Source organism: Cyprinodon variegatus, unplaced genomic scaffold (assembly GCF_000732505.1).
Source record: "Cyprinodon variegatus isolate N-32 unplaced genomic scaffold, C_variegatus-1.0 Scaffold1024, whole genome shotgun sequence".
NCBI lineage: Eukaryota > Metazoa > Chordata > Actinopteri > Cyprinodontiformes > Cyprinodontidae > Cyprinodon > Cyprinodon variegatus.
The window spans coordinates 158,178-169,948 of NW_015151477.1; the positions used below are offsets into that span (position 1 = coordinate 158,178).

At 33.8% G+C, this 11,771-nt stretch overlaps 2 protein-coding genes across 4 annotated transcripts; one reads left to right on the forward strand and one right to left on the reverse strand.

The window, feature by feature from the left end:
* Positions 1 to 725: 725 nt before the first annotated feature.
* On the reverse strand, positions 726 to 6,596 carry fbxl15 (F-box and leucine-rich repeat protein 15). 3 transcript variants are annotated; one of them, XM_015399560.1, is made up of 5 exons: positions 6,444 to 6,596; positions 5,987 to 6,146; positions 3,292 to 3,794; positions 1,717 to 1,938; positions 735 to 1,616 (listed from the first exon to the last, which is right to left on the reverse strand). In XM_015399560.1, the coding sequence occupies exons 1-4, from the start codon at positions 6,467 to 6,469 to the stop codon at positions 1,749 to 1,751; spliced, it is 879 nt and encodes a 292-aa protein (XP_015255046.1). In that variant the 5' UTR covers positions 6,470 to 6,596; the 3' UTR covers positions 735 to 1,616; positions 1,717 to 1,748. The 3 variants fall into 3 exon arrangements, with proteins under 3 accessions (XP_015255047.1, XP_015255046.1, XP_015255045.1); XM_015399559.1 differs by having other exon boundaries at positions 743 to 1,616; positions 1,711 to 1,938; XM_015399561.1 differs by lacking the exon at positions 1,717 to 1,938 and having other exon boundaries at positions 726 to 1,616.
* Positions 6,597 to 8,489: 1,893 nt separating this feature from the next.
* On the forward strand, positions 8,490 to 10,540 carry LOC107100897 (glutathione peroxidase 6-like). The gene is made up of 5 exons (XM_015399569.1): positions 8,490 to 8,635; positions 8,712 to 8,805; positions 9,862 to 9,992; positions 10,077 to 10,207; positions 10,287 to 10,540. Exons 2-5 carry the CDS (start codon positions 8,721 to 8,723, stop codon positions 10,342 to 10,344), a joined length of 405 nt encoding a protein of 134 aa, XP_015255055.1. The 5' UTR covers positions 8,490 to 8,635; positions 8,712 to 8,720; the 3' UTR covers positions 10,345 to 10,540.
* Positions 10,541 to 11,771: the final 1,231 nt, after the last annotated feature.

Genomic DNA, 11,771 nt, shown 5'->3' on the forward strand with positions numbered 1-11,771 from the left:
TTGACTGTGGATGTTTGCAAATGTTGACCTTCTTGTGGATTCAACCTTGAAAATCTCCTGAACATTGACCGTATTTAATGCACCAACAACCTGCTATGCCACTTGAGGAGACAGGTCAAGTTAAAGCTAAGACCCAGGCTGCTCTATGTCGCAATCATTCCAGTTTGCGAATTTACTTTTAGTCATTGCAAAGCTGATTAAGGGGATGGAAGGATGAATGTAGTAAAATACAGGAAGAAACCTGCTGAGGTTCATATTGAAGCTGGAAAAGGAACCCTAAAAATAAAGCCAGAATTACAATGGGAATGTTTTTTATTCAAACACATTCAAGAATGTTAAGAAAAGTCAACCTAAGAATCTATGGGGGACTTAAAATTTATGCTGAAAGATTCCCTGAGCTAAGAGCTCTTTTTAATAAAGAATGATTGAAAATATTAATAACAGAATTGTCCCTAACCATCAACGTTAAGTTTCTGTAGGTTTTAGATGTATCCCTGCTCCATGACACATCAAAAGGATCAATGTTTTTCTTTATCGGTATGCCATCAAGGTTCAGTTAATAGAAAACATCTAAAACATAAAAGCTACAATGTTCAAGGACTAGGAGCGGGGAGCATTGACATGGAAAACAAAGGAATCCTTCAAAATGTAGAAAAAATCTATGAAAAACCTCAACATTTCAAATACAGATTAAAAGAAAGACAACAACAAAAAAAAAAAAAACATAACTAATTGATTTTGCTTGTAAAATAAAGAAAATGATCCACAAAATAATTTAGGTTGATTTTTTTTATATTTATTCAACTGCTTATACAATTAATGTGCTTTATCACAAAGACAATAACTGCTAAATGAATTCCTATTACACCTTTTAAGACACTTCTGAATAAATTCTTAGATTTGAAATAAGTGCTGAAGCTGTGCATTTATACCAACAGGAATTCAAGAGTCACTTTAATCACATCGCACAAACTACATACATGGTTTTCATTATTTACGAGCTTCTGCTCAGGCTAAAAGTCTCAGCTTTCCTTATTAGAAAGCAGGTAAAAGTAAGCAGTTTCTAGAAATCGTGTCCATGGCGAGCACTTCTTTCTCCTTAGTGGTAACTTTAAATAATAAATACGCTAACAATATCTACTAGTAGCAGTGAGAGCTTTGGGAATGCTTTTTTGTTTTTTGGATCATTATTTCCTTTCAGTAAGTAAACACATGCAAAACAAAAGGTTTTATTAAACTCAAGCATTCTTTATGTTTCTTAATGAAACATAAAGATTCGTTGTAACTTTGCATTTTGTTCTTAACAAGCAGCAAAACATTATGCTATACTTTTGGTTTGAAATGCGCTCTTAAACATCAAGTGAAAATTAAAAAAAAAAAGTGCAGAAATAGGTTTTGGACAGGAAGCAGCAAGGCAAAAAACACAATCGAGTTCCAGAAGTGGTTATTTTTCAGGTAAATTCATCCAGACTTTGCATCGTTCACCACATTCCAGTGAGATTTCCTCTTTCTTCTCTTCTGATTCCATATCCATGAATTCCTGGAGCTTAAATTTGTTTTTTAAAAACACTGTGCATCATATGTTGTCAGACTAAGTGACAGTCGTCGTCAGTCGCCTGCAAAGGAAGCAAAAGGTGACTGTAAAACATATCAATCCGAACTGCTGGAAAAAACAAAACGAAAAACAACATTCAAAATTTCTGTTCTTACCCTTACTTTGTGGACTTGTTCCAAGTATTACCCATCGGTTATATCTGAAGATTGATAAAAGGAGCGAACCCCAGCATATCCTGAAGCAGCACCAGAGCCCTTGGTAAAGGAGGCTCAACGTCAATAACTACATTACGCTTCCGCAGAGGATCGAGGCTCGACTCCGTCACGTTGTGACAGTGATATACCCTCAGGGACTGCAGCTTTGGGCAATACTCAGAAAGAGTCCTTAAGAATATAGAAGCAACAGAGGGTTCCAATGAATGGATGATCAAATGAGCTGCTTTATGTCAGTATATAAATCTAACATAAGTTAAGCTACAAGGTGCTGGTCTGTGAAACTTTAAATAAGGTTGCATAGAGAAAAGCCAAAACACTTGATCTTCAAAGTTGCAAAATTGTCTAATTTACTCAAAACGAAACAAAAAAATTTAAAAATCATACCTCTTTATCCTAAGGTTCACTATTTTGCTGAGGTTTCTGTATTATTCTGGTAAAATAGGGCTTGATCTTCAAAGATTCCAGATATAGAGTGCTAAACTGCACATGCAACCATTATTTTGTCCATGCAATAAGCGAGCGTGCTGCTGGTGATCTACAAAGATTATTGCACAATTTTAAAATCAGGCACCTGGATTGGTTGGAACTGTTAAAATCAGTATTCTATTGAGAGTTTGACAGCAGCAGTAAAGGAGATATGAGGTTCTAAGCCATTTAGCTGGAGGTATGATGATCATTATAAAACAATAAAAGATACTGATACTGAATTAATTCACATCTCATTTATGTATAACACTTTAAATATACGTTGTACTAAATTGTACTATACAAATACATATGCCTTCCATATATAATAACAAAAATAAAGTGCACCTGGAATAGATAGCCTATCTAAAACAAAAGTAAAAAAAAAAATATAAAATCATGTAAAATAAATAAATTTAAATATAGAAATTTAAAATAAAATCTAACATGATAAATATGTATTTGTCTGATTACACAGATATTTTTGAGTGTCAGTTTGTACCTGACTTTTAAAAGTAATGAAAAAAAAGATGCAAAAACTGCAGCTAGGTTTGAGATTTGGATTTAAAAACTAGCTTTACATGATGTATTCTAATGCTCATTAGAATATGATCAGGAAAGCAAATCACTTTGCAGCTTCTTTGAAGATCTGCTCTGTGTACAAACATGTTTGTATCCGTTTTGAGACGCACAGACTTTCTGCAGATCAGGCTGTGAGTGCAGAATATTTCAAGCAGAGTTTTTGAACATGGGTAGATTTATGTTGCTGCTAAACATATTTTTTTTTCAATGCATTTTTAATGTTTTGCTTTCTCAGTTCCAAAACCACAGGTCTTGTCTAATCTAAATTGCTTTTTACATTATTGCAGACAAAGATCCAGCTTGTACGAAAACATTTTCTGGAAATATAACATTGTGAAGATCCAGTGCACAGGCTTTTTTTCGGCCCAATCATCTATTTGTGTTTATGGATAGAGGAGACGCTTCTATTTAACTGAGGCTATACAAAGACTGACAGTAAGCTAATCATGTGTGTAAAATGAATTCTATAGAAACCTGATGGACTGATTCTTGACTCGCAGACAGCCTGTCAGATCCAGCTGTTCCAGACTCCTGCAGTTCTTGGCCACTTCTTCCACCGACTCGTCCGTAATGTTAGCATTCACTGCCAGCGACAGTGACTTCAGCTCGGAACACTTTTTCACCAGGTAGCAGATGGCATCATCCTTCAGCTTGCGGCAGGCGGTGAGATCGATCGACTGAAGCCCCCCACAGTGGTCAGCCAGACTGCGCAGAGACAGGCAGTCCACCCACTCGCAGTGAGCCAGGCCCAGATGCTGGAGATGCGTGCAGCTCAAGGACACAGCCACCAAGGAGTGGCGGGTGAGGGAGGCACAGCCGCTCATGTCTATCCTCTGCAGATGCTGGTTTTGGCCGATAACAGGAAGCAACTCTTTGTCTGTGACCCAGTGTGAACAGTTCTGAAGGGACAGTTTCTGGAGAACTTTATTGTCCTTTAACATTGTGCAAAATGCTTCCTTGGGGATGCATGGTCCAATCTGTAAAAATTTAAACAGAGCACAGAGTTAAATCTATACATTGATAATAATTTTGTCAAGTTGCATCCGCAAGCTTCAATATATCTATCTTATTTTGAATTTCAGTGATAGATCAACACAAAACACTGCTAGTGGGAACAAAATTACACATTTTTTTTAACATGTAAAGGTCAGACAAAAGGGAACAGTAATTGGATTTACCCTACCTCAAACTTAACTGAAATGTCTGCCTGTTATTCTTTCCACTACAGCTCAATATTAGCAAGCTAGAATGGGGCGCAGCCACGGAGATGGATCTTAAAGTCTTGCAACAGATTCTTCACTCAATTTAGTTCTAGACTTTGATTGGTCCATTTAAACATATGGAAACTTCTTATTCCAAATCTTTTCTATGTAGTTCTGGGTGTATTTTTAGGATTTTCTCCAAGTAAAATGTGAAAACTACATTCTTATATGAAGCTGCTGACTAAGATTTTTCACTTGCTGCTCTGTATTTATCACAATCCTTCTTCTGTCCCTACTGAGGGACCATTCTGCCATGTTTTGGGTTGATTTAGCATGTAGACGTAGAGTTAAGTTAAGAAAAATGCCTATTTTGAATCTCACGCAACTAGAGCTGCTTTATCCACTAGTTTGATGTGTCAGCAAAGCAGCTTTTTGGCACTTTTTGACAACATGACTTAGATTTACTGTATTCTAATAGTGGTTTTCCTTTAGTCACATTTACATAAAGGTCACACTGCAAAAAAAAAAAATAATCTAAAGTAATCTCTACTTAAATAAGTGCATTTTTTCTTTAATTGAGGAGGTAAGTGAGACACTTTGCCAATGTAACAAGACAATTTACATTTAAAATAAGAAAAACAACTGCAATCTTTTATTTCAAGTGCGTATTATCTAATTATCTTATTTTAAGAGTAAATATACTCATTCCATTGGCAGATCATCTTATTAACCTGCTCAATTTAAAGGTAAATACACTTGATATAAGAAATGTTGACTTATTTCTAGATCGTTTTTGAAATGTATATTTAAGAAGTGCAAAACTAACAGTTATTCTACTGATAAAGCCTGTGGATATCTGCTCTTCATGACCAGCTCTGTGTTGTTTGGTCACCATTTATCTCCAAAAAAACCTACGAGGAATAAAAATATACAAAATAAAAATCAACATATTATCAAGTGAAAGGGAATGATTTAATTCAATTTGGTGGTGGTGGGGAAGGGGTTTTATATTTGGTCCAATTTTGAGGTGTGTTTAAAACTGTCCTGCAAATTACAAACTTAGTCTTTATATTAGGATTCATTTCCACTGTATTTACTTTATTTACTAATTATGTATCATCTGAAGGGATTTGTTGGACTGGGCTTTATTTGGACCATGGCTCTAGAAATTTGGCATAAAAGCAAAGTAAAAAGTAAAAATCATAAAAGCAGAATTATATTTTTTTAAATAAAATAAAATTAGAAAATTCAGGTTTCATTTTTTTTTTTTTACTAGAATAATTTCACTGAAACTTCCAATTAGAATCACTTTTTTTTTATAAGGATAAAAGAAATATAATTTTCAGTGTTATTTCCCACAAACATCCGCATCCCAGAAGAAAATGGGTCCATCCTATTTTTTACAGTAGCGTTATATGTCCTGAACAAACACATAAGGATTAAACACAAATACAAAAGAGGAAAAAAATATTTAAAAGATAAATAGCTGGTTGTTTGTGCACAGTGCCGCAGTGGTTAGCACTGTTGCCTTGCAGCTAGAAGGTTCTGGGTTTGATTCTCTGATTTGCATGTTCTCCCTGAGAATGAGTGGGTTCTCGCCGGGTACTCCGGCTTCCTCCCACAGTCCAAAAACATGACTGTTAGGTTAATTTGCATCTCTAAATTGTCCTTAGGTGTGAGTGTGTGTGGTTGTATGTGTTTGTATGTCTCTGTGTTGCCTTGCAACAGAATGGTGACCAGTCAGAATCAGGTTTGCTTTGCTGATTGAGGGCTAAATGCACTTTAGGTTATATTTAAGAGTATTATCACAAAGGAGGCAGACCACAAATAAACTATACTCTTCAGATTTCTGCAGAGTAAGACCTTAAAATCCCTCAACATGGTAGTTATAAACTATTTTTTATTCTGTTTCATCTATTTTACAACGCACTGCTCCTGATTATAGTGAGCTTTTTGTTTTTACTTACGGAAGAAACATTAAAGGTCCTGCAGTTGGCCAGGTACACCTGGACCAGTGTTTGGAACTGCTTGCTGACCCTCTGCAGGCTCACAATGTGCTGCAGCGGTAAATAGGACAATATGTGTGGAACAAGAACGTCCTCCCACGGCAAATCCAGGAGATGACATCTGCAGGAGAGGAAAAACCCTGTTTTCACTGAACTTTGACTCTACAAACACTCAAACAAAAACAACCTCAATACATCAACAAATATAGGTGTAAAATAAATTTAATGATGTCTTATAAAGCACGAACACATCGCAGGATATGCTTGGCCAGGCGCTTAATTATATCTAAGCTAAATCACCAGTTATGCTATAAATAAATGGAGCTGCTTCCGCTATTAGCTATTAGCTAGTCTTCCGGGGACCATCAATTCAGCTGTTTTTTTTAATAATATATAAATTCTTTTATAAGATACTCACGTCTGCCCTTTGTCTTCTTCATCCATCGCGAACCCGATGTATTATACGCTGTTTATTACGGTATAATGTTCATTACAGTGACACATAAGGAGCGTTTTTCGCCTTAGCATCTTGGAAAGCGTTTAAGGTGTAACCCAAACCGAAAGATGCGTTCACGGACTGTCGGAACAAAAAGGTTAGGAGGAAAAGTTGGCTGGGCAGGTCGTTTCGGTCCAGTTTAAGTAAATTTATAAAGCTGGAAGTTTTTCTACCAGTCAATAAAAAAATAAAGATTAAAAAACAAAATAAAAACTTATAAAGGTGGAGAGCGATTTTGATTTTGCTCCTATTTAGTTTGGATTTTGACGGATTTGTGTAGTAAATGCTGCAATACCTCACGATAACGACACATCCTATTTCTTTTTTGGGGGGTTGAGATTTGCGATATTGTTTTTAATGATATCATTAAGAAAAATATATACATTTGTGTCGGTTTAATATAGTTATTCTGGAAATAAATCAGTCATTGTAACATTTACGGTGAACACTTGAATCTATCACCAGTATACTTTTCTTTCTGTAAATGATGAGATTATAATTTGATTAATTTCTTCTGGCTAATTAGATTTTTTGCAAAGCTAATACATTTTCATTATTACTTATTATTATTTCTTTATATTATTCTAAAGTATGAATGCTAACATTAAAAATATATATTATGTGGGACTTTAGAAGGAAAGTAACTTGTCCATGACAGCAACAGTGGCGTTCTGTAAAGTAAAAGTAAAGTAAAATAAATGATGCCTCAATAAATAAAATAAACTTTTTTGTGCTTTAAACAATTAAAACAGCCATGCAAAAAAAAATAGTCAGAGATGATAACATGATCGATGTATCTTAACTTTTATATATATTATGTGGACAAGCAAATAAAAAATATATATTTTTTATGAAAATAGTACATACATCAGTATGAAATATTCTCATAAATAAGTTTTTGATTACATGTATAAGTAATGTGATATTACGAAAAACAAAACAGCATTTACTATTTTATTTTTGTATCTGATTGTATGACTTTAAAAGCATGTTATTATGCAAGCCCAAATAATAAATATAGATGTATGTTAGTACTTATTCATGCAATCAGTTTAAAATCCTCTCAGTATATTGACACATTTTTTGTACATGAAATTAATATAATTTGATTAATTTTCTTCTGACTAATTATATTTTTTGCAAAGCTAATAAATTTTTCATTATTACTTATTATTATTTGTTTATATTATTCTAAAGTATTTATGCTCTATATTTGTGGGACTTTAAAAGGAAAGTAATTTTTCCATGATATCAACAGTGGGGTTCTGTAAAGTAAAAGTAAAGTAAAATAAAACAAGATGCTTCAAGAAATAAAATTAAAAAAAATACATTAAAATAATCTGTTTTGTGCTTTAAAGAATTAAAACAGCAATTCCACAACCAAGTCAGAGATGATAACATGATCGATGTAGCTTAAATTATATACATTATACGGACAAGCAAGAAAAAAAAGAACTGCATTTTTTTATGAAAATAACACATACTTCAGTATAAAATATCCTCATAAAAAAGTTTTTGATTACATATATAAGTAATATGATATTACAGGTACTGTAAATGTAATTGCAATAAAAATATGTATATATTTTTTTAAAACAGCATTGACTATTTTATTTTTGCATCTGATTGAATAACTTTAAAAGCATGTTATTATGGAAGCCCAAATTAAAAATATGGATGTATGTGAATACTAATTCATGCATTCAGTTTAAAATCATCTCAGTATATCGACACATAGGAATGAACTGTTTAATTAATCATCAGGTTCCAAACAGCTGTATATGTTTTAAATAGTGGTTTCCCAGGTACCAATGTATTGAACAGTTAGCTACCCCAACCAGCTCATCTCTGTCTAGTCAAACAATGAAGTCAATCATGCAGAACAACTGCTGACCAATGAGTTATATTTCAGTGAATGACACCATTCAGGAGGGCAGTTGAGTAAATTCCCACTCAGTCCACATGAAAGCAACAGAGCCAGAATGGAAGCCAAGTCGATATATGATTTTTCTGTTGAGACGTTGGAAGGAGAGAACGTTCCACTGAGCGTTTACAGGGGAAAGGTGCTGCTCATTGTCAATGTTGCCACCTTCTGAGGGTCAACGATTGAGGAGGTGATTCTTCATGCTTACTGCAATGTGTTGCCACCTATTTAGTCTTACTGAACCATTATTTTTTATATTCTCTTAGTATCACAGAATGAATGCACTAATGGAAATGTTTGGAGACCTGAATTTTACCGTATTAGGATTCCCCTGCAATCAGTTTGGTCTTCAGTCACCTGGTAGGTATATGCTCCTGTCTCATGGAATTTCATTTATTTATATTGAACTATGTTTATCAGGCAAACACCAATGTATTTACAATACAGGGGGGGAAATAACTGTATGTTAATTTCAAAGTTAATTAAAGCAAAAAAAGGAGATCTTTTCTCTTTTATTTTCAGTTCAAACTGCGCTAACATCGGCGACTCTAACCCATATGCATTTCAGATTTTATTTATTTAAAAAAATGTTCTATTTATTAAAAAAAGATAAGGATAATATTTTGTAATATTATCCTTTTGTAAACAAACGATCTTAAGATCTTGCGGATATTAAAAATACCCAAATAAAGAGTTAGAGATAAAAAGTTTGATTTTGTTTATTCTAATGCATTTAATATTTTCTCCTATTGTGTGCTTTTATATATTTATATACTGTCCAGATCTAAATCTTACATACACTCATTCTTTACCTGCTCCCACATTATTTTTGTATTTTGAAGTGATATATTGGAAACATTTTTATCTGAAATAATGATTATAAAGCAAACAACCACAATAATGTTTAAAGAAAGAGATTTTGCAGGAGTTTGAAGTAATGTTTGAATAACTCTAACCCACCTAGGTTCAAAATGATGCATAAAGGATCAAATGTTTACATACACTCCCATTAATAGATGGCTGAATACACTTTTTGTTCCAATAAGCAAAGTCCTGCTGAAATTCTGGTAGGATGTTCATTCTTCTAGATAGAGATGCTAAAACTGATGTTAAAGTCAGTGATGTTATTTGTTTAATCATGTTGCATCCTTAAGAAATGTTAATTCAAATACAATTATAAAAGCCCCCAAATTATTGACATTAATGAGCATGATGCAAGAATGTAAACTTCGGACTGACTTAAATTTTTGAGCATGTTTACTTAGTGGTGCTTGACCTTGTTTGATATCTCGCAACTGTATTTAAGAAGTAGCAGTGAGCACTTTGCATATCACATTAATCATGAAAATCCAAATTTCTATCTTCATATGATATGTGATGTCAGAAAAAATTATTTCTATATGTATATTTTTTTAGAGGTGAATGAGGAAATGCTTAATATACTTAAGTATGTGAGACCTGGTGGTGGGTTTATCCCAAAGTTTCCTGTATTTGCCAAGGTCGAGGTAAATGGATTAAACGAAGAACCTCTTTTCACATATCTAAAGGTACTCAGCATTCTAGAAATTATTTAGTCAAAGGATTCAGGCTATTAACAATTTTTTTTTTTTGATTAACATGGTTCTCTACAGGAATCTTTGCCATTTGTGAATCCTCTAATTGGAGACATAAAGAAGTTCTACTGGTCCCCAATAAGTGTCAATGACATTAGATGGAATTTTGAGAAGTTTCTTTTTAAGGCAGATGGGACCCCTTTCAAAAGGTAAAGATGACAAAGTTTTCAAGCAATATAAGCCAGTCATTTGTTCTGTTTCAAACTGTATATTCACCCTGTGATGCAGGTATGAACTTCATTACCCCGTCGAAATGGTGGAGAAAGACATAGCAGACCTTCTGTGATGGACATAAGGGAAACCACTTCGTTGTGGTAGGGTGACGATCACTCAGTAAATGCTCATGTGCAGCTGAGCTGAATCTGACTGGAAGAGGATCATGTATCAGAGCTTCAGTGCATTCTCTCTGAGAACAGATTCCCCTTCAACCACTCGAGGAGTTTCCATATTACTGCTGTTTTTTTTTTCTGAAAATGGAACTGGAGGCGCAGAAAAGAAATTAGAATAAAAAACAACATTGAAAAATTCTATTTTTGTTCCCTTGTCATTACTAATTTTATTTATTGATCAACTAATTCGTTTCTGTTAGCTCTCATTAGTGGAGTTCAAAGAGATTATAAAATCAAGAGTTGTGTAAAGACAAGGCAAGTTTATTAATGTTAAAATTTTGTTCAATAATTAGTGTGTCCAACTCTGAAGATATGTAAGTTACATGGCTGGAGGAAAGTAAGACTGCATCAAACTTAATTACATATGTCTTGAACAAATCCAGCATTGAGCATAATCCAACAATAATATCTTGTAAATAGGGCTGGTGTTGGTTTATGAAAGATGCCGAGGCTCTCACTAAAGGTTCTACCCTTTATGTCAGCCTCTATATTAGGGAGCTGAGCTTCTACACCAATGTACTAAACGATTTATTTGCCTTAAATATATTTGCCTTATTTGCCTTAACTACTAAAGAGGAGTTGGTGGCTTAGTGGTTAGTGAATAATCCCTGATTGCTCCCAGAGTGCCCCATGATGGCAGGCCACTGCTCTTCAAGGGAATGGTATAAATGCAGAGGTGAATTTCTTTAATGTGAGCTCAATAAAGTTCAATTGTTAATAAACAACTGTTCTTATGGATATTTATGGGCTATACAAAGGGAATGCATGTATATGAATTGAAAGAAAATTAAACATAGTGTTTAAGGTTTTTAAAACTAAAATGTGCTTTTTTTACCCTCCCCCAACAAAAAACAAAAAAAAAGTAAAGGTAGTTGCAGTTGTACACCACATTCTTTAGTCCATCCAAAGTTGATGAAAATACATTACTTTGACGGATCACAAAAAATGGCTACATTTAAAAATTCTTATTTTATTATTAGAGAAACTGATTTTCTTAGAGGAGTAAAAGTGTTACCAGAGTCCATCGGTTGGTGGCGGTAATGCACCTTATTGCTGTTTCCCACCAGCCGATAAAATAAAGAAGAAGACTTTTTTTTTTTACTTTTTAAAAAAACTTTATTTACAAAATCAAACAAGTGACATTTTGCTAGAAAGAACTTAAACTAGGAGCTTGTTATATTGTAGTTCTCCACCATCTGACACAGTACATAACATTTTGTTAAAACCCCATAACTGCATAATTCAATTCAATTCAGTTTATTTATATAGCGCCAAATTCACAACACATGTCATCTCAAGGCACTTTACAGTTCAACCAGATCAT